The sequence below is a fragment of the Pyxicephalus adspersus genome, chromosome 8 (assembly GCF_032062135.1).
Source record: "Pyxicephalus adspersus chromosome 8, UCB_Pads_2.0, whole genome shotgun sequence".
Classification (NCBI taxonomy): Eukaryota; Metazoa; Chordata; class Amphibia; order Anura; family Pyxicephalidae; genus Pyxicephalus; species Pyxicephalus adspersus.
The window spans coordinates 37251035-37271179 of NC_092865.1; the positions used below are offsets into that span (position 1 = coordinate 37251035).

A 20145-nucleotide genomic window follows, 5' to 3' on the forward strand; every position below is an offset into this window, starting at 1 on the left:
CAGAAGAAGAAGAGATTGAAAAAAATTTCCAAAGGTCTGGGAGGAAACAGTTTTGTCAAAATGTTTTGCTATAAACTGTTCAAAAATAAATCTTGCAAACAAATTAAAAAAAAAAAAATATTTATGTGTATAGAATGGACGATAAGTGAAAAACAAATACCTAAACAGAATACCCTACACATTGCTAGCATGGTAGAGTCATACCATGTTTAGTACAAATGAGTAAGATAAGACTGTACATTGACGGAGAGAACAGTTTAATGTACAAGCATTATCTTATACTCGGCCTTACTGGATAAAGGCACCATAATATTAAGCCAATAACAAGGCAATGCTTCTAATCATAATGGCTTGGCTTGGTACACTTGTACTCCCAGGAAAACGACATAGTGTTACTTAAGACTACTTTGACTTGACTGTTATTACGATATTCTCTGTGTATATTCATGGTTCATAATTCTGCTAAGGAAATGACAGCGCGGTTTGAAAAGCCAACTTCCTGGAAGCTTTGAAGAAGTAGGTAGGACAAATTAGCCCTGCTCTCATAGTTGCAGAGCATGGTATATAGACAGTTCTAAGTCACAGAGGAAACTGCAAGAGGATTGATAAGAGCGTATGTAAAAGCCTTACTTCTCTAATACCTATCACCAACTTCTGCAGCAGTGCTAACCTAATATCTACTGGTTTGTGTGTATTATAGGGATTGACACACACACTTGGGCTTGTATGACAATGAATTGGTGTGTAAAGCTGCTAGTGATTGGATTCCTTCTATGGGACCAAAATAATATCACCTCAGGTAAGAGATCTATTGATATAAGCATTATAGTATTATATGTGTTATTGGCGGAAGAGGTCAGTTGGCACTGTATCTTTATTTGATGGATTTGAGGCATGATTATCAGAATTAAATCCCAGGTACAGAGACTGCAATGTTCACTTTTATTTATTGTTCATAATAAAAGTTCTGTCAGCTATTGCTTTACTAAATGCATATCTTTAGTTTTTGCAAGAAACATTTTTTTTACCACAAATATAAGGCTACATAGATAAACCATGTTATCTCCCCCAATATTTGGCAATCACTGATTACCAAGGCATATGTTTTTCCATGTATCCGTAAATACATAAATTTTGTGTTCCATAATTTTGAGCAAAGAGTAAAGAAAATACTAAATTGAACCTATGTAAATATATCCTTTATTAAATAAACCTAGTCAATGTCCAGTTCTTACATGGTTACTTGCATTGTTGATGACAAGTACAAATCTCTAGCACTATTTTAATAGTGTTAGTTTACTAAACCTACTGTGGTGTATCATGCTTTACTCTCTGGAATGTTATATTTAACATATCTCTAAAGGTATAGCTGGATTTTTGTGGTGCTAGCCTGCAAAAAAAGCTGAGATATTTACCGGGTTGAGAGTACTACTGGGGATATTCACATCCTTGTTCAGAAGCGGGCTATTAAAACTAAAACCCAGACTGTTCAAAAGGAGATTTTATGTAAAAGCGCCTATTCACTACCATATACGAAAATCTGGTATGTGAGATAAAACCTGGATACACCTAATTTCATTCTACTTTTTTTTGTATTGCAATGAATTGTACTATATGTATGTGCCTCCAATATTACTTTGTATTATCTGTTTGTTTTAATTTACTTACCAATTTACAGTAAAAAAAAACCTCTTCTAGTTTGGCATATAACATCATGGGTTCAAATGTCTATGTTGTGCTAAATGCCCATGTCAGTAGTCCAAAAGTGTTTATCATGTATCAACAGAGATTAGGCTTCCATGACCTGAAGATGTTTTAAGACACCTGTTGGTGTCATAAATAATGGAAGGAAGGTCTTGTGAAACAATATTGGTGTTCTTATTATATTATTAGTATTAGTATATATTTTACAAAATTTTTATTAAAATAAAAAGTTTCTTTATGTGTGTCAGATTACCAATTTTTTTTTCTAAGTACCACCATAACCAAAAGTATATACAGGAACATCTTACTTATGTTTTTTTTATTTAGAAAAAAAGTGCACATCCTTGAGATGTATATTGGTTAAACTAACAAGTGTTTTTTTTTACAACTTTTCTTTCTTTTAAATTTGCTTTCAAAATACCAAATAGAATATTTTAAAGGCTGAATAAAGGGGTCATTGCAAAATGCCAAGTTTTTAATTTAAAATTCGTTTTTGTAGAGGTAGGGACAAATGAAAAGGAAAGAGGGACAGAGGAATGTGCAAATTAGTGTACTGCTGCTCACTCACAGTACAATCACAGGCTGGGGACAGAGAAAATAAAATACATCCAGTAGATGTATTTAGTCTGTGTATTTTTTTTTCAGTAGTTCAAAATTGAAAGCAAACAGCTAAATGCAGAGTTGAAAATGTTTGTAAAATTTGTTTATAAAGTTATGTGACCTTTATACCCAGACTGCATCTGACTACATTACATTAAAGGAATATTGTCTAATGTACAACCTACACTTGCTTGGAGCAGCAGTACACTGATTAGGTCTCCTTACTGCATGCCTCAGTGCAAGGCAACAGCAATTAATCAGAATACTTCCACCCATAGTGTAATCACTGCTTTATGATGTGAGAGGGTTTTTTCACTAATTGGATCCTAGATATTTGTGTGGTTGCCAAATTACAAGTATATAGGGGAGAGAAGAAAAAGCAGGCTTTTTGTGGCAATACTTTGTAAGAATGTAGTTAGTTTTATTAGTGTGATCAAACATAAAAATAAAGAATCCAACCTATTAACAGGGATCTACTTTTCTAGATTCATATTGTGGACATGCTACTATTTTCAAAATGCAAGTGATCTACATATTTGGCAAACTTAAAGCAAAAGCTCATATTTAGAGTATTACGCTGTCTCTTTTTTTCCCCTGACACGTTTCGCTCAAAATGGCTTCCCCAGGGGGTTACAGTACTAATAGAGATAGAGTTATACCAAGATTGGTATAATATTCTCTCAGAGTTTAAACATAGACATACCAACCAAAATCTATTTGTCCTCTTAAATTAAACATAGCAAAAAATAGTTTTCCAAAGGGACATTATATTATACTTTTATATACCAATAGGTTCTAATTCAACATTATAATATGAAATATTTTATAAGGAAATATCATATGTGATCTCCGGTGAAGAAATTATATATTAATATAATAAAGAAACTAACTAAAAGTTATAGGATGCTCCAAAAGTGGTTTAAAGTGACTAAAAAAGTTTAGAAGTACATTGGTGTATGTTGACTGCTTTTAACATTGGGTATCTAGGGACAATAGGTTGTTAGTAAGATTTAGGTATTTGTTATATGCTATAGTACAATCTTAAAAGGTGTGGAAAGGTGATTGGTGATACTATCTTTTAGGGTTAATCATAGTATCCTAGTCACACTTGTAAGTACAAAAGAATATGGTTTGATATTGAGGTCAGAGTTCAGCTTGTAGTGTAGAGCAAACAAACTGTGAAAAATGAATATTGGAATATGTAATTAAAAAGTCTTAGGGTTTTTTGTGCAATCATAACAGTACGAAAATACATTTTGTTTAATTTAAATGTTCCTTATAAAATAATACTAAATATATTACATCCCAGAGAAGGGGATCTTAAATTCCTTGCCCTTGAGTAGTTAGAAGGAAATTTTAATCCATGGACAACTGGATTGGAAGACAGCTAATAAGTTCTATATGTGAAAGATAATTGGATGTTTCTATAAGTCAAGTAGCATTTATGAAAAATCTGAAAAAACTAGATAAGGGGTGCAAATAATTAATGAGTAGTGAAAAAAGTACTAGTTAGCAACTTACTGTTAGAATTTGAAGTAGTCTGACAGGTGATAATTGGAAGGAATTGGAGAGGAATGTGGGTTGTATCTGAGAGAGAAAAAAGACTCAGAATCACTGATAAAAGATGTAAGTCTCATTTCATTAAACCTTTTAAGATTGTACTATAGCATACAACAATTACCTAAAGCTTACTAACAACTTATTGTCCCTAGATACCCAATGTTAAACGCAGTCATCCTACACCATTGTACTTCTAAACACTTTGTCATTTTGAACCACTTTTGGAGCATCCTATAACTTATAGTAAGTTTCCTTATGATATTATTATATAATTTCTTTACTAGAGATCACATATGATATTACCTTATAAAAGATTTCATGTTATAATCTTGAATTAGAACGGGTATATAAAAGTATAGTATAATGTCCCTTTGGAAAACCATTTTTTGCTATGTTTAATTTAAGAAAACAACAATAAAATTTTGATAGGTATATCTATGTTTAAACTCTGCTAGAATATTATATCAGTCGTGGTATACCTCAATCTTTTTTTAGTACTGTAACCCAAGTCTCTTTATCCCATGAGGAAGCCAGTTTGGGTGAAACCTGTCGTGAAAATTAAGAGACAACACGATACTCTAAGTATATGAGCTTATGCTTTATGTTCTCCAAATATGCAAATTACTTGCACTTTGAAAATAGTAGCACTTTGTCTGGAATATGAATCTAGAATAGTAGATCTTTGTTAATAAGTAGGATTCTTTATTTATTATTTTTATGTTTGATCACACTAATAAAACTTACTACATTCCTACAAAGTATTGCCACACAAAGCCTGCTTTTTTCTTTTGTCACCTATACACTGCCTTATGATGATTAAAGAAGAGGTGTGTCAACACAATATTAATATATGGATTAAATTATATTTCTTTATATTTGGCTTTATAACTTCTGCTTGTTAAATCACATTATTAAACCAACCTTTTCATTCTATAGTATATGTAAGATTGCATTCATTAATTTATTAGAAAGGAAGTTGCAGTTTGGTGTGAATGATAGTTTATTTCTGGGCAATCAGCAAACTTGCTGGTTGCTAGCGAAAAAAACCCCACATCCTAAGTATTGAGCAAGATTCTTCTTTTCAAAAACATTAAAAGTAAAATTGACTCCAAATTTGATCTAAAGATTTAAAATGGTTACAGGGAATACAGCAAACCAACCTAGAGTTTTTAATCCATCCATCCACAGTGCAGAGTGTCAGTTAATCACCGAAAATCTCCTTGTGGCTGGTAATCTGATGTTCTGAATTTGTTATATACCAGGGCTAATATTTCTAGTCCCCGCCACTGTAAACCTTGTATCATCTTTGTACACACATAGCAGTATAACTTCTCAACAGATACACATTTTGCTCTTGGGAATAAATTCACTTTCAGTAAGCATTTATGTATGCTTTCGGGATTTCATCTGCACTGGCCATACTGTTTGAGATTGTCATCTGGTAATTATGCAAAATAACTAAAGATGGCAACAAGTACATCAGTTCCAATTTTCAACAAAAAATATACATTTTAATTTCTAATGTGTAGATTGATTCTCACTTGTTTCTGTTCTTTAAGTAGAGAGACAGGCCACTACACTGCCTTCCTTAAACTGATAGCCAAATGGGAGAGAACCCAGTGGGAGCATCGGATGCACGGACATCAGACATTGCAAAGAAATGCTACCACTAATGTGTGGAGCTGTAGTAAATTGTTACAAGGCACTGCTGCATGTATTTCTGTCTGTTTTTGTGTGCTGTCAAAGTTAGTGTAATGGATGGAGTCAGCATTTCAAGGGACAGCCATTGCAGATGCTGTCTGTTGCCTTGCAGTATAATGCGCAACAACCGCATTTACTTGTTAACGAGGCCTAAGAGATGGGGATACTAAATGTGACCAACTCTAACTAAACAAATGTATAGGATCAGCAATGAGTCAACCACACAATTTGATTTCTGATTGTATTCTGTACACAGATTGTATCAATAATCAACCCTTAAAGTTAAGTTGTTTCATTTTTTTGAATGTAAAATAACACAGATGTCTGCAGACTATTTTTTTAAACATTAAAGTAGGTGTAAATCTGAGCTGAATAATTTTTAAGTTCCATACACACACTTGATCATAGTAGCTGGAAACCATCTTGTATGATCATTTCCAGCAGCCACAGAATAAACAAATGTTGTACACGCAATGCTGTTCTGTTCTATAGAGAGGTGAGACGCCCCCTTTGATTAGTAAACAATAGTGGTCACTAGGGGCCAGGCATTTACCATCTAGTAGTCCAGTGAAACAATAAATGACCTTGGGGAACAGCTCCACCAATGCTGGATTGAAACTTTGAGATGACAGGCAGTCCCCTGATGGTGACAACAGTGAACCACACCTGTACAATGGGCATTGGCAGAGACACTTGCAGTCTACACCAGCAGGGACAAAGTGTTGTCACCCTATAACAGGACATTCATTGGGTTTTATTTTAATAAAAAATATTTGATTAAAGTTTAGAATGTTAAACCCAAGGCATTTGCAAGTATGATTTCAAACAAAATTAGGCCCTGGGCAAATATAAAGTAGAGGCCACAAGTACACAGCATTCCAGCTCCCTGCATATCCTGCAGTTGGTGCCTTTTAAAAGGTAGGGGCCAGACTTGATTAAAAGGTAGATTGACCGTTTACCCTACCCTAAAACTGACTCTGGCTCTTTTTTTATTTGGACCTTTTACAGAAATACTTCCACCTTAACTGTGTGTTGTTTCCATTAAGATGTTATATTATTATATAAACACAGGATATTAATATAAAAACATTGCATTGTCTGTTTCTTTATTTTAGTCTTTTACAGTCAGTCCCCCCCAATACTGCAATATACCCAGCTCTAGTGTTAGTGACAATATTGAGGCTTGTGAAGCACCTAGCCCCCCTCTATCATTTCACTGTCTTTTTCCCCTTTGCTGTCACATAAAGCACTCAGAAAACTTTTTTCTTCTCACTTCTTTATTTCCATCACACACAATGATTGTCTCCTGTACCGTTCAGACTGATAGATGTGACTGTGTTCTATTGATGTGGCACTGTCGGCATCAACTCCACTTTCACCGGTAAAAGGGCCTTTTATTTTAGGTTAAAAACCCCCAGGCCTTTTACCTCTCAAATGTGATTTTCAAGCAGTACGACAGTTATGAAACAAGGTGGCCTCTTCAATTTCATGCTTGTGTCTAAACATCTAAAATCCATTTTGATAGTTAACCCCTGTTTTTCCAAAAATGGGTTAGAAGCACAAAAGATCCACAAAATGGCTACATTTTAAATTCAGGTTGAAAACATTTTAACCTCATCTGTTTAACATAGCTCAGCTTGAAATTGTAGCATTGTGTTTTATGTGTCTTTTTACTTTCGTTTGTTTGAAACCTCCACTTCCTGTAACTTCACAATTTACATGTTCTGCGAAAAATTTAGCATGCAACTTATTAGGAGGAAATAGATTATATATATATATATATATATAATCTATATATATATATAGTTCTCCCAGATATATATATATATCTGGGAGAACTGCATATTTTCATTAAAGTGACCAAATCCAGACAAAGGATCCCTATAAAGGTATAGGCGATATATTAACCTCAGACCAGAGTATGTTGTCCTCTAGGGACGTAGCTGCCAGCAAAAAGAACCAAAGTACAGTAGGGACACACTATCTGACCCATTTGTCAAGTATTGGTGGTACTTCTAGCTTTTCAAGAGCAAATAATTTAGTTACTGTTGCCATAAAAGTATTTTTAATCCTTCTTCCTTTACAGGATAATTTAGCCTGGATTACTGTATAAAGTAGGCATAGTTGTTCTAAAGGAAACCTGTTTGAGATCAGAACAAGACGTTCCTTCGCTGATCTCTCCTTCTCAGCACCAAGGCAGTTAGCATTTTAGGAAGAACGTTGGCAATGGCACATCCTATATTTCTGTCTTGATAAGTTTATTTTATTCCACTGAGGTTCTATATACATTGAAACTCATGTCCCTAAACTACGCCTCATTTAGAGGGACTCTTCCTTCTTTTTAGAACAAAGTACTTCTGTCCCTCTTCCTTTCTCAATTGTCCTTCTTTTATGTGTGGATAGATACACTTTTTTTCAAAATATCTAATGATCAATAATATAAAATAATGATCATTATTTATCATTAGGCTAATAAAACATGTTATTTTGCCTGTAAAGCAGGCATTTATAACCAGGGTTCCTTGGAACTCTAGAGTCCCTCCGGAGGTTGTTAGGGGCTCCTTGACCTGTGGCTGATTTATTGACCTGCCATTTGATGGTTCCACTTGGCAGAGCTGGCTGCTGGATACCAAATATTGTTTTTGCTTTCTGTAAAGCTGACCACCATCGTGTGAAGGGGTATTCATCCTTTTTACCACCAATACAGGAACATTTTTCCTATTGATCCCCAATGAGTTGGTTTTATCAGACATCAGATTCTGAGACCTCTAAAATATTTTAAGGGTTTTCTGGGGGTAAAAAGGTTGAGAAAATGTGTTCTAAAGGAATCTTGTTTATTATTTAAAAAAAAGAAAAAATAATAATCATAAAAAAGCACTTGTTGGTTTAACCAATCAATGTTTTAATAATATTTTTAATGCTTTGCAGAGGTGTGTAATTTGCCTGCATACTACAGCTAAAAAGTGTCCTCTTTCCCTATCACCATAGGTTATGGAAATTGCACATTTTATTTGAAATTTTATTTGAAATATGAGTGCAGCTGTTTTTTTTTTTTAAATCTTAGCCTTCTAGCTCTACTTCTATTTCATGTGTAATGGGATCACTGCATCTTCTTTTTTGTGATTTACTCATCCCTGCTAAGAGCAAATAGCCACAAGTCACATTGAATTGTAGGCAGGTGATACAGCAAACCTGGAATAGATCTGGTCCATGATTCAAAACATTTGCTAACAAAAACCAAATTAATTTTAAGAAATCCATTCCAGGTTTGCTGGATCACCCAGCTTCACTGATTAAAATGTATCTTCTCCAGCCTTGGAGAGCTTTAATAAATCAGGTCCAATGTTTGCATTCTGGGCAAGAGTTTGTGTCAAGGCACAGGTTTATGGCCCCATCTAGTCCACAAGCCTTATTTTTATATCTTTTTTTTTGTAAATAACTATAGATCATTTTCACCCATAGATCACTTTCACAAATACAACTACAATATTGTTGATGGAATGTTACTAATTAAACAACTCCAGCACAACCTAGGCACAGTGCCCAGCAGAGCCGAAGCTGCAAGCCGTATTCTGCTTTTTAGTATTACATAAATGAGCTGGCTTGGAAAAAAACAGATCAAAGGGAAAAAGGGCTGTTGCTTGTAACAACTTATCAGTCTGTCACATTCATTTTTAATATGTATAGGAAATAGAATGTGATTGGTATGCACTGAAATTCAATTTAGATTTCTCCATACCTGTATTTATAAACGAAGACTATGTTCTAGGATTTACATGAACAACGCCCCACTAAATCAATTACATTTTTACAGAAAGATATCACATGTATGATTGTGACTCTGTTTAAAAATAGGTCCTGGTCATCCATGAAATCAATTGGTTTCACATGCTGGACCCTGTGCCAGCGGGAAGTGTGCTGTGACCTGCTTCTCACTGTGAGGACAATGGTTCTGTGATGTATAGACAGCTGGAGATAAGCTTCTGATTGCTCAGCAGAGCAACCATGACATATCATCTGAGTGCAAGCACAGAATGCTTGTTTTCTGATGTCTACAGTTCTCCCTCTGAAAAGTATATGACCTAACAATGCATAATGGCTGCTTTCAACATTATGTAGTTTGAAATGAAGGAGGGGGTTGTGCTTTTTTCAGTCATATTTTATATTTATACTATTGATTATCATTTTTTACTTTATATTGACCACACATAATCAAATTGAAGTAATGTTGACTTTATGAACATATTGAAATGGATTACTTATCAATGACATTATACACAAATGAATATGGAAATGGAGTAAATACTAATGTCATTATACGCATATAGTTTTTCACTGGTTATACTACAATATATGATATTTTGGATGTTAGATACTTCAACCTCAAATCCTAATATATACTCCAATGTACAGATTGTGAACAAATGTTCTTAAATACTCTGAAGAAGCCAACAGGCGAAACGTGTTGGGTTACAAGATATTTCTCTTGTTTATCTTCTTCTAATATTTTTAAGGATATCATTGTCTAGCCCTTTAGTCAATTTCTCCCATGCACTAATATATGGTGAAGACCATATGAATATGCTGTTAATTTCATATATACGTTATTGAGCATTCTAATTGATGTCAACAATACAAGTTTTGTTTGCCGCACTAAAACACAAGATGTCTTTGGTATTTTTTTTCCAGTTAATAATTTTGAGGGTAGCGGCTTATTACAAACTAAGGAAATGTGATTAGCAATATTTTCCAAGTTTTTATAGTCACAGATGACTTTACTTTAGGACAAAGCAGGTAGGATAACTGTATGAGCAATGAGAAATGGACAGACAATTTTTTATTTTACAATATTACCGACTGTATTTCAACTTTAAAACTTGAGAAAAAGTCAGAAAGAAGAAAACAACATTTTGTGAGAGTTTTGCCCCCAACTTAGGCCATAAAAAGATTCTCAGCTCAGTTAAATACTTACCTTGTCCAACTACACAACCTACCTCCAACCTGTCAGGCCTCTTCCTGTTGGTACCTGGCTAATGGCAGTCACATGTCAGACTCATGGATTTCACATTAATCATCGGGTGGCAGTCATGTGATCACCACAAAAAAGAAATATGACTGGCTCATGCCAGTCACATGGCCACCTCATAGCAGTCACATGATTGACTCATGCCAGCCACTAACCAGTTAGGTAACTTGTACACTAACAGCTAACCAATAATGTTAGATTTAAAGATGTCGAAATTGAATATTTACATAAAATACAGGAAAGTTTATTTTTAAATTGTTAAAAAACAGACAGTTTTGTGTCTTGTATTTCTTCTTGAGTTTAAAACCTTATACCACACCTGTCTTGGAAAAGGCCATAGAATACAAAAGTAATTGAAAAAAATACATCAATTTGTCATGCTATTGACATTAAATAGCATTCAAACATTGGTATATTGTCAGGGCTAGCTGATATACACTTATTACACCCCAGAAAATAACATGCAGGTCCTCAGACCCCGTCTCTATCTCTTGGAGATCCGAGGTTGCCATGGAGACGTTCATAGTGATAGTCTGAAACCTTCAGCTTTGGGGAAGTGAGAGACCAAACTGAAAATAATTTCCTCATGTAAGAAAAGCCTCACCCTTTACTGCAGTATAGACAATATGTCAATATGATGTATTTGTACAATATTTATCCGGCTTGAATTTGTGTTTCTACGAAACCTTCATGCTTGTAAAGGCATTCTTAAAAACATTGCTACCTTACATTAAAATAATGGAAATACCCATCTATCATTTACTTAGAGATTAAAGGTCATGGAGGTTTAAACAAATGCTGCATTTTGTAAAGGTTAAATATAAGGATGGAGGGCCGAGACTACTCTAGTAGTATTATTATACCCAGGGAGGTAGGGTTAATTTTAAAGTTGTCAAGCCTAGAGTGTATGCTCAATATGTACAGACAGAAGTATTTAATTGTGGCTTTTTGAAGGCAACATTCATAACAAGGTGTGGTGAAAAGTGGACTCCAGACTAGACAAAGTCAGCCTGTGCTATACAATAAATAATATAATTAAGAAAAATAAAGCATACAGCAAAACACAATATCAGACTGAGTCCTTGTGTGTTTTTTTTGTCTGTTAAATCCAACGCGTTTGGTCAATTGGCTTCTTCAGGGGATGTTTATTGGAGACTAATACTAAACAAAAACAGAACCATATAAACACAGAGAGAAAGAAATCAAGGGTGTTGATGATTTTTGTGTCAGTACCTTGTACTCATATCAAAGTATAGAAACATGCTATAACATTAATGTTATCATAACACATCAGTATATCAGTATATTCTATTTGTGAGAATTAGGATTGGAGATAATTCCAAGATATGAGAAAAAGCGTGTCAATATGATTAACCATTTTAAATATACCATATTCCAACACTTGCTATGAAATACAGGAGTATACTGACACAAAAATCATCAGCACCCTGACGCTAATAATGATTATCAAGAAATTGTTTTCTAATGCTTATTTGGTTTTTATTTATGTTGAGATTTTAGCTTCTACCTTTGATTGATTTCTTTCCCTCTGTGTTTATACAGTTCTGTTTTGTGTTTAGTATTAGTCTCCAAATATCATCCCCTGAAGAAGCCAATAGGCGAAACGCATTGGATTTAAGAGACAAAAAAAAAAACGCACAACGTCTCAGTACAATATTGTGTTTTGCTGAATGCTTTATTTTTTTTATTATATAATTTATTGTGTAGCACAGGCTGACTTTGTCTAGTCAGGAGTCCACTTTTCACCAATTAAAACAACACCTTGTTTTGAATGTTGCCTTCAAAAAGCCAATCTTTATTTCTTCTCTCTATACATATTGATAAATCCTGCACTACCCTGACTTTGGGTAGATTTAATCTTTGACCTGCTATTTTCACAATATTTCTGAGACAAAAGAGTGGACCTACTAAACTGTTTACTTGGTTTAATAAATAAGCCAAAGCTGTTCTTATGCAGGAGAAAGAAACCAGATATCATAATATGTGTTCAATGGTTTTACCCAATACAAATAAAGCAAATAGGAGTTCATTGAAAGAATTGACATTTTTTTTAATACTTACTTCTATGGGAGCCTTTGACCCTGATCTTTGCACTTTTCATGAGCAATGGCTTTGTCTGATACACTTTTGAGTACTTTGAATCTTGTGGTGTGCTCTGTATTTCCATCCGCCAGGCCCTGGTAGTGATGTAAGGACAGGCGAGTGGAACCACAAAGCACAGCAGGGGATGCAAGCATCTGAAACACCCAAAAGTGCTGAATGCACTTGAATTCTTCAGGCTGTTTAGCTCTGCAAGAAAGTGAAGATCAGAGTCGGCGCCTGCTGTAGAGGTTTAAGCATTTTCTTTTACCAGGAATCTTTGTTTCTACATGACAGTGACAGGCATTCTTGAATACAGCTTTTATCATATTTACTAAGCTAAGTTTACATTCACACAGCATCTACTTAGTAAGTCAATCCCAGCAAAGGTATTCTTTAGAAAAACTAAAGTAGAATTCAAAATAGCCATCTTTTTTTATAAAGCAGTTATGAATTATTTTAATGCACCTAAGCCCATGACTGCTGATATGAATGGGTTTCAGTTTATAAAAGAGATTAGTGGTGGACTTAGGTGTAGGCGATTCCATAGGAGAACATGAATTTCATTTCTAAAATTTTATCATTTTGCCAACTCTGCTGAAACCTATTCAAATGGATTCACACTTTTTCCCCCATGACGCATATGAAATGCATCAATGTTAACATGTGTTGCTGCATATATATATATATATATATATTCAACTTTTCGACTTATTACAATATATTCCTCTATTTACGCAGAGCTATGTATTATTGTGGGAATGTCTATTTATTATTAATATCATTATTATTATTAATAATAATATTATTACTAGGAATTACTATTATTATTCATATATATATATATATATATATATATATATATATTGTGTGTGAATGTGCAAATAAAACCCACTTCTGGTTTTGCTTACAAGAAATTTTGTGAGATCTGATGTGTGAGATCTTTTACAAATCATATGAATAAATTCACCAATGTCCAAGTAGTCTGGACTACAAGTGATTTTGTGTGGATTACTAGATCTGAAGGTGTGGAATCTTGTCTGCATCATTTGATCATGTTACATGTGTTCTCGTCTGCGTATAATATTTTACATTTCTCTGAAGACCATTTGTAGCAGCTAATATTAGGCTTAGCAGGGTCTCTTGAAGAGTCTAGTTAGTCAAGCCAGGAAGAAAAAATGGCACTGTGCTGCAGACATGAAAATAGAACAATTAACAAAAGCACATCAAATAAAGAACAAAGTGGATTCCTGCAATAGGTAACAATGTTGCTATAACAAAATTATGTACATGTTAGAGGTTGCATCATAATATGCAGGATGAACACCAATATATATGCATATATATATATATATATATATACATACACACACACAAATATATTTATAGCATATGCCATTTCTTTTGATATGCAATATATGAATACAGGGAAGTCAGATTACAAAAAAGTGAGGAAATTTCTGATAATAACATAGATGCAATGTTTGATGAATAGCATTAGGAGTTTCCCGAGTTGCCTAGAACCGCAGGAACACTTCTATGGTGCCACAGGGAAGTGACTACTGCCTTCCCTCATTGTGACACAGAGACACCACAGTTTAAATACTTTTTGTTTTCATTCTTCGTCTAATTGATTGTCCCTCTGTTCTTAGGAAAGTAGAGAAATGGACAGCAGAGCCCATCAAGACAAATAATTACTGTCTGTGCTGTGGAAGTGCAGGGAGTATTTTAGTAAACGGATTTTATCTGCTTCCCTGAAATGGCCACTGGAGATAAGTTATTTATATATAAGTTAGTGAGATGGAGGAGAACATTTTGCTAGACCTTTAGTTAGAAGCACAATACCTGGATGTTGCTATAAAACCACTTTAAGGGGGTTCAGCACATTGGGGGTTTCAGTAGTATCATTGCTGAAAGTGGAAATAAATTCAAAAATGTTCCATTTGCTTCAGTATAATTTGCCACATCATTACTTCTTGGAACAGGATCAGTTTTAGAAAATGTTCCTTGGAGTCTGCACAAAGCAGAAGTATGGCACACCCAGCTCTCTGATGGGCTGTTTTGATGTATAGAGAGCAGAACACAAGCTTCTTATTGCTGAGTAAACTCACTAGGAAGACTGTTTTACAGCTGAATGGGCAGTAAGCAAAATAATTGCTGTTTTCTCACTTGTACAATATGGCTGCTATCAGCTTTAATGTACTGGGAACTAAGAGTGACATTTTTACACAGATGAGAGTTCTTTTTGACAAAATCAGACACAATAACTGTATGGTTATTTAGAACTTGGAAGACAGATTTTTCCAGACTGTAATTCTGTTTTAAAGTGTATCCAAAACCAAAAATGTAATATATTGCAGCTTACCAGTCGATACATGTGGTGTCTTTTAAGTAAAGAAAATTGATTTTACCAGATATGCAGTGTCATTTTCCTATAAGACATCAAAATGAATGTTATGTTTTTTGTTTAATCCACTAATCTTAATACTTACCATGTGATGGAGAAAAAGAAAGGTGGATATGTTTAAAGGCCAGCCTTGGCTCCCTCCATGAATACAATGGAGAAGTAAGTGTAGTCACATAGTCGAGGAAAGTGTTATATTTTAAGGATTACTAGGTAAAAAAAAGGGAGTAAGAACCCTAATGCAGCCACCACATCTAAGACTGGATGATATATAATACATTTGTTTTGTGGCTTTGATATGCCATTTAGGTGAGGCCCTAAGGACTATCCTGGCAAAGTTAGGACTGGTGTCCTTCAATCAATATTGCATTTTTATGCAAGTCTTTGACGATACAAAACTTTATATTTTTTAATGTAAATTTTTAATAAAAAGAAAAAAAAACAAAAACACAACAAAGTCTGAACAAAAACATCAGGCATTACTTTCTAATTGGTGTCATAACATAAAATAAGTATAAACAGCGGGAAGTAAATACAATTCAATAGTAATTGGGCTATGGGGGTGACTGTTTCAGGTTATCTGAACCCTCTTACCATACCCATCATTATGCAACCTTTACTTTATCTGCGCAAAACTCACTTTAAATAAGTTAGATGCAAGTTAAAAGGAGATTAACGTTAACAGACGTGAAAGTGATGCTATTGACACATGAATAAAAATATAATACATTTTCACATTTATCACCTATTGTTTTTTTACTTAATAAGATGCCTAGTCTTCCCTGAAAATTGACCATGGTAAACATTGGCCCTGAGTCTTTTCCAAATCCTGCTAATACCAAGCAACCTCCAAGCAGAGGAAAATTCTGTGTTGCATATGATTAGTACAGCAGAGTTTACTTAGTAATCTGATTCTAAACTGAAGTAATACAAGCCCTTCATAAATATTGTACCAAGGAGATTTAGAGCTTTGTTTAATAACACACATCAAAGAGCAGTAGCATAATAAAAATAGCTTTGTTAGTCTTACTACAGTAAACTGCTATAAACTGGCTTCTGAGGGGATGCTATGGATTAAAGAATGTCCTCGCTCTTTGCACTACCTTATTATGGATGTCTAGAAAATAGAAGCTGTTTATAAAGCACTAACAAAGAGAACAATGCAGAGTTCTGTGTACCTAGATCTTGGTCATAGATATAACGCTGAATTCATAAAGCTAACAAATTGGTGTTAGGATCCTTATTTTACCTAAAGTATCATGTATCTTCAGATGAGTACAATGAGATTTGCAAATTACAGTCACATAGGTAATATAAAGATTCTTAAACTTGTATTAATGGCTTGTTCAGAGGGAACAATGGTTCCTGTGTGGCTCCTGGCGGCTAAAACCCCTAATCATACTAGTTGTTCCTTGTAAGTTTTATGATGTGGCATCATGTTCATTGATTAGGTGACTATTGGAAAGTTTCCCTTTTTACTGCTAAAAACCCTCATTGCTATGCCTGTTTTATAAAAAGGAGTGTTGAAACTCCTGGCAGCAGACAATATTAAATCTCTCACTACCCCCCTCATTCATTCTCAATAGCCTCAAGTGGCATGCTACATATAGCATCTTGACCAGGGGCAAAGTTTCTGGGAATAAGGAACCTTTCTGTCTGTGTAAACTAGCCCTTAAGCTTTGCAAACTAATTAAACTAATAATTACTGTGTTAAGAATGTCCTTGGTTTGGGGAAAAAAACTGGAGCCTCTGAAATCCCTATTTCCTTTCTCTTTCAATTTGAATTGTATGTTTTATTATATTGGTTATGTGCACAACTGTAGACTTCATAAAAGGTATTTGTAAAGCTAAAAGTCTTCTCTGAGAGCTGACAAGGTAACTTTATTTGTCAGAATAGCTACTTCTACGTGCTCCTATGTCTTGAATTCAGTTTGTTAATAAGACTTAATACAGACAAGCAGGTCCATGTCTAATTTTGCGCTCAAATGACCAGGTAGATTGAATGGAAGTCTAAAAACTTGTGACGTGCATGATAATATGTCCTTCTGATTATAGGGTGTAGTGAACTTCAGGACAGATAGGGGATCCTTATTAGATTTGCTTAATTGTTGATCCATGTGACACAACATGCAGTTTTGATCAATATTTGCCAGTTGATTTGTCTATGTCTGATCTGAATTGGAAGTGAGACTGGAGTCTATCCCCCAAACACTGTCCACCTATTCTTCACCTCCTTCCTTCAGTTCATTCCTTTGGTGTATATTGGGTTGGATTTAAATTTAGATGTTTGTACATTTTTATTATTTAAGGAATGTATGCAAAACTGGATGAGCTTTTAGTCAGCATTTATTGTACTAATTAGGATATTGTATATTTATTTATATGTATAATATTATATGTATTTGTATATCTATAGTACAAAAAATATTTCCTGTGCTAGCTTTTCAAATTTATATTTAATGTGTCTCCTTAATTATGGGACTATTTTAGGAAGTTATTGTGTTTTGCTTAGCACCCTCTCAGTCCAGCAAAATATATGTTGGTTATGCAGAACTATCCCTCATTACAAATTCCTGTACTAAACTAAGACCCTGACCATACTTTTTGACCTAGGCCATGTCTTTCACTGACTTGTTTCACATTATGAGCACCCTTGGCATTACACATTGGCCACTGTGGCATTCCTTCGAACACTCACTATCAAATTTTGCTAAATGCAAAATTCCATCCTTGCCCTATCTCCACATTTAGCTCCTGGCCTCCTCCCAGACATTAAAAAAAACTAGATAACTAAAATTTGAGTTAAGTCACGTGACAAGCAAGATCCTTACTCATTACCTCTGTTGCGTGGTCCCTATTACTCCACAGTATGTAGTGATACATTTTCACCATTTTGGGCAGTAGTACTCCATCCAGTCCATTCTGATGTAGTCATGTATCCCAAGGAAGTGTTGTCATGACTGTTTTGGCTCACAGGAAGTGGAATTGTCTCGCAAACCTTTTATTAAATGATGCATGCTGTTTTTCTTATGATATATTCAAGAACAATTGAGTTCACTCACTAATAGGAAGTCAGTTTCATTCTTCTTTGGCAATAATGAATCATGGGATTATTAAGAAAGATTTGAGCTTAATTATTTTTGTTTAGAATAAATACTTTATTAATAATTTTTAATTAATCAGACCCAGACTTACATAAAGAATTGTTCTGTTGGTACACAGAAAAAATCAGACTTTATAAAGACAGACCAGTGACAATGTATTTGTGGTCTCTTCTTTGCACACTTTGTTGTACAATAATGTCTGATCTCCCTTCCCCCATCTCTTTACTACTTCCAGGCAGAACTTACCCGTGAGAAATGTAAAGGAGAAACTGCTTTTGGTTATGTATATAAAAGATGGGAAATACATATATGTAAATACTTTTGTCTAAAGAAAGGGAACCAAATCTTCATCATAACTGAGTAATGGTTTTAAGTGGTTCTAGAAAAATTACCAGAAATGATCCAACTTTTAGGATCCTCAAGTATTATGGCATGTCTAGTCTGATATACATCTTTTTCTGCCTTGACCTAGCAAAGTCTGGTTAAAGGTGCGTACACACTTCCAATTTTTATCGTTCCAATCGAACGACGAACGATCGATTGGGCAAAAAATCGTTGGTAAAAAAGTAACCAACGACGCCGACGAACGAGGAAAGTCGCTGGAAACGAACGACCGGACCGACGGATCGGATTGGACGACGATCGTTGAACATCGTTCGTGTGTACGGTCGTTCGTTGATCGTCCATGGGCTGAGCATGCGTAATGAACGAACGTCCGTTCACTTTCCTGTCGTGCACATAGTTCCTCTATCGCTCAAACGATCGTATCTATTGTGTGTACAATATCTATGAACGATCGTGTGGTTAACTCTATGTGCAGGATCGGTGCTATACGATCGTTCATATATATCGTGCATGAACGTTCGTCGTTCGTTTTCCAACGATAATAATTGGAAGTGTGTATGTAGCTTTAGAGACTGAAGGTTCCTATAAGAGAACATATGGCTATAGGCCACATCTCTGTAGGCATTACTCAAATATGGCAGACATCCTCAAGCGATTTCTTCTTGGGGAAAAGGCCAATCATATTGGCTGAATTTTCCAGGTGCTAATTATGATGCCCCCTATAAATATCAATATATTATTGCTTGTTTAAAAGGCTGAAATGCAAAGAATTTTTTTCTTGCTTCTACAGTTTCCTTTTCCACTGGTATCTTTCCCACTAAGTCAGCGATCTTTACTAGATGGTGTGGTTTAGGGGGCTAGGGGCCACCACTCATTCTCCATTATATGTGCTAATGTTGAGGATCCGCCCATATTTTTGGTCTCTAACCAGCATAAGGAAGATTACTGGTTGATGCTGGAAGGACAACTATGGTAGTCATTCCTCTGCCTTACCTCTTCTACACTAAATTCATGAAGTTATGGGGGGCACCCTTATTATATTTTTATAGCTTATTAAAGTTAGGTGTTTATGTATGTCAATGGTATAGTGAACCCTGACCTTTTTGTGTGGGAAGACACATGCAAATTTGTACAATGATCCTTGATAACATATATTTTCATAGCCAGGTACAGTATGTATGTACTGTTTTTGTGTTAGAACAGGTTTTCTTATTTGTTCCGTATTGGAGAGATTTCCTATTACTACCTGTCCTGTGCTAATATTTCCACCAAGGAAAGTGATACAAAACACAATGGACACAATATACAGTGAAAAATTGACAGTGATTATATCTTAGTTGCACAATATCTATGTATCTATGTATTTCAATTCCATGATAATATTAGCATCATAACACAAATTTCTATAAATTTGATCTACTTTAAGGTATAGCATATAATGGATTAGCATTTGTAGTTTACCACTTTATAAATATGTTACCATGATGCCTATGAAAGTCCCCTTTATCCAGGACAATGCATTAAATATTACTATTTTTTTGCTATTCGGCCAAAATATCCAGAAAATGTATCTATAGAAATTATTATTATTATTATTATTA

General features: G+C 34.6%; 1 protein-coding gene across 9 annotated transcripts in view; it reads left to right on the forward strand.

The window, feature by feature from the left end:
- The first annotated feature begins 484 nt into the window (after nt 1-484).
- The window catches only part of PTPRC (protein tyrosine phosphatase receptor type C), a 79053-nt gene continuing 59392 nt past the window's right edge, over nt 485-20145 (forward strand). For 2 of the 9 annotated variants that reach the window (XM_072420062.1, XM_072420061.1), the window contains exons 1-2: nt 485-613; nt 701-799. In XM_072420062.1, the coding sequence (XP_072276163.1) occupies nt 727-799 (73 nt within the window). In that variant the 5' untranslated portion in view covers nt 485-613; nt 701-726. The remainder of the gene's footprint in view (nt 614-700; nt 800-20145) is intronic. The other 7 variants (XM_072420059.1, XM_072420060.1, XM_072420064.1 and 4 more) reach the window with 4 other exon arrangements.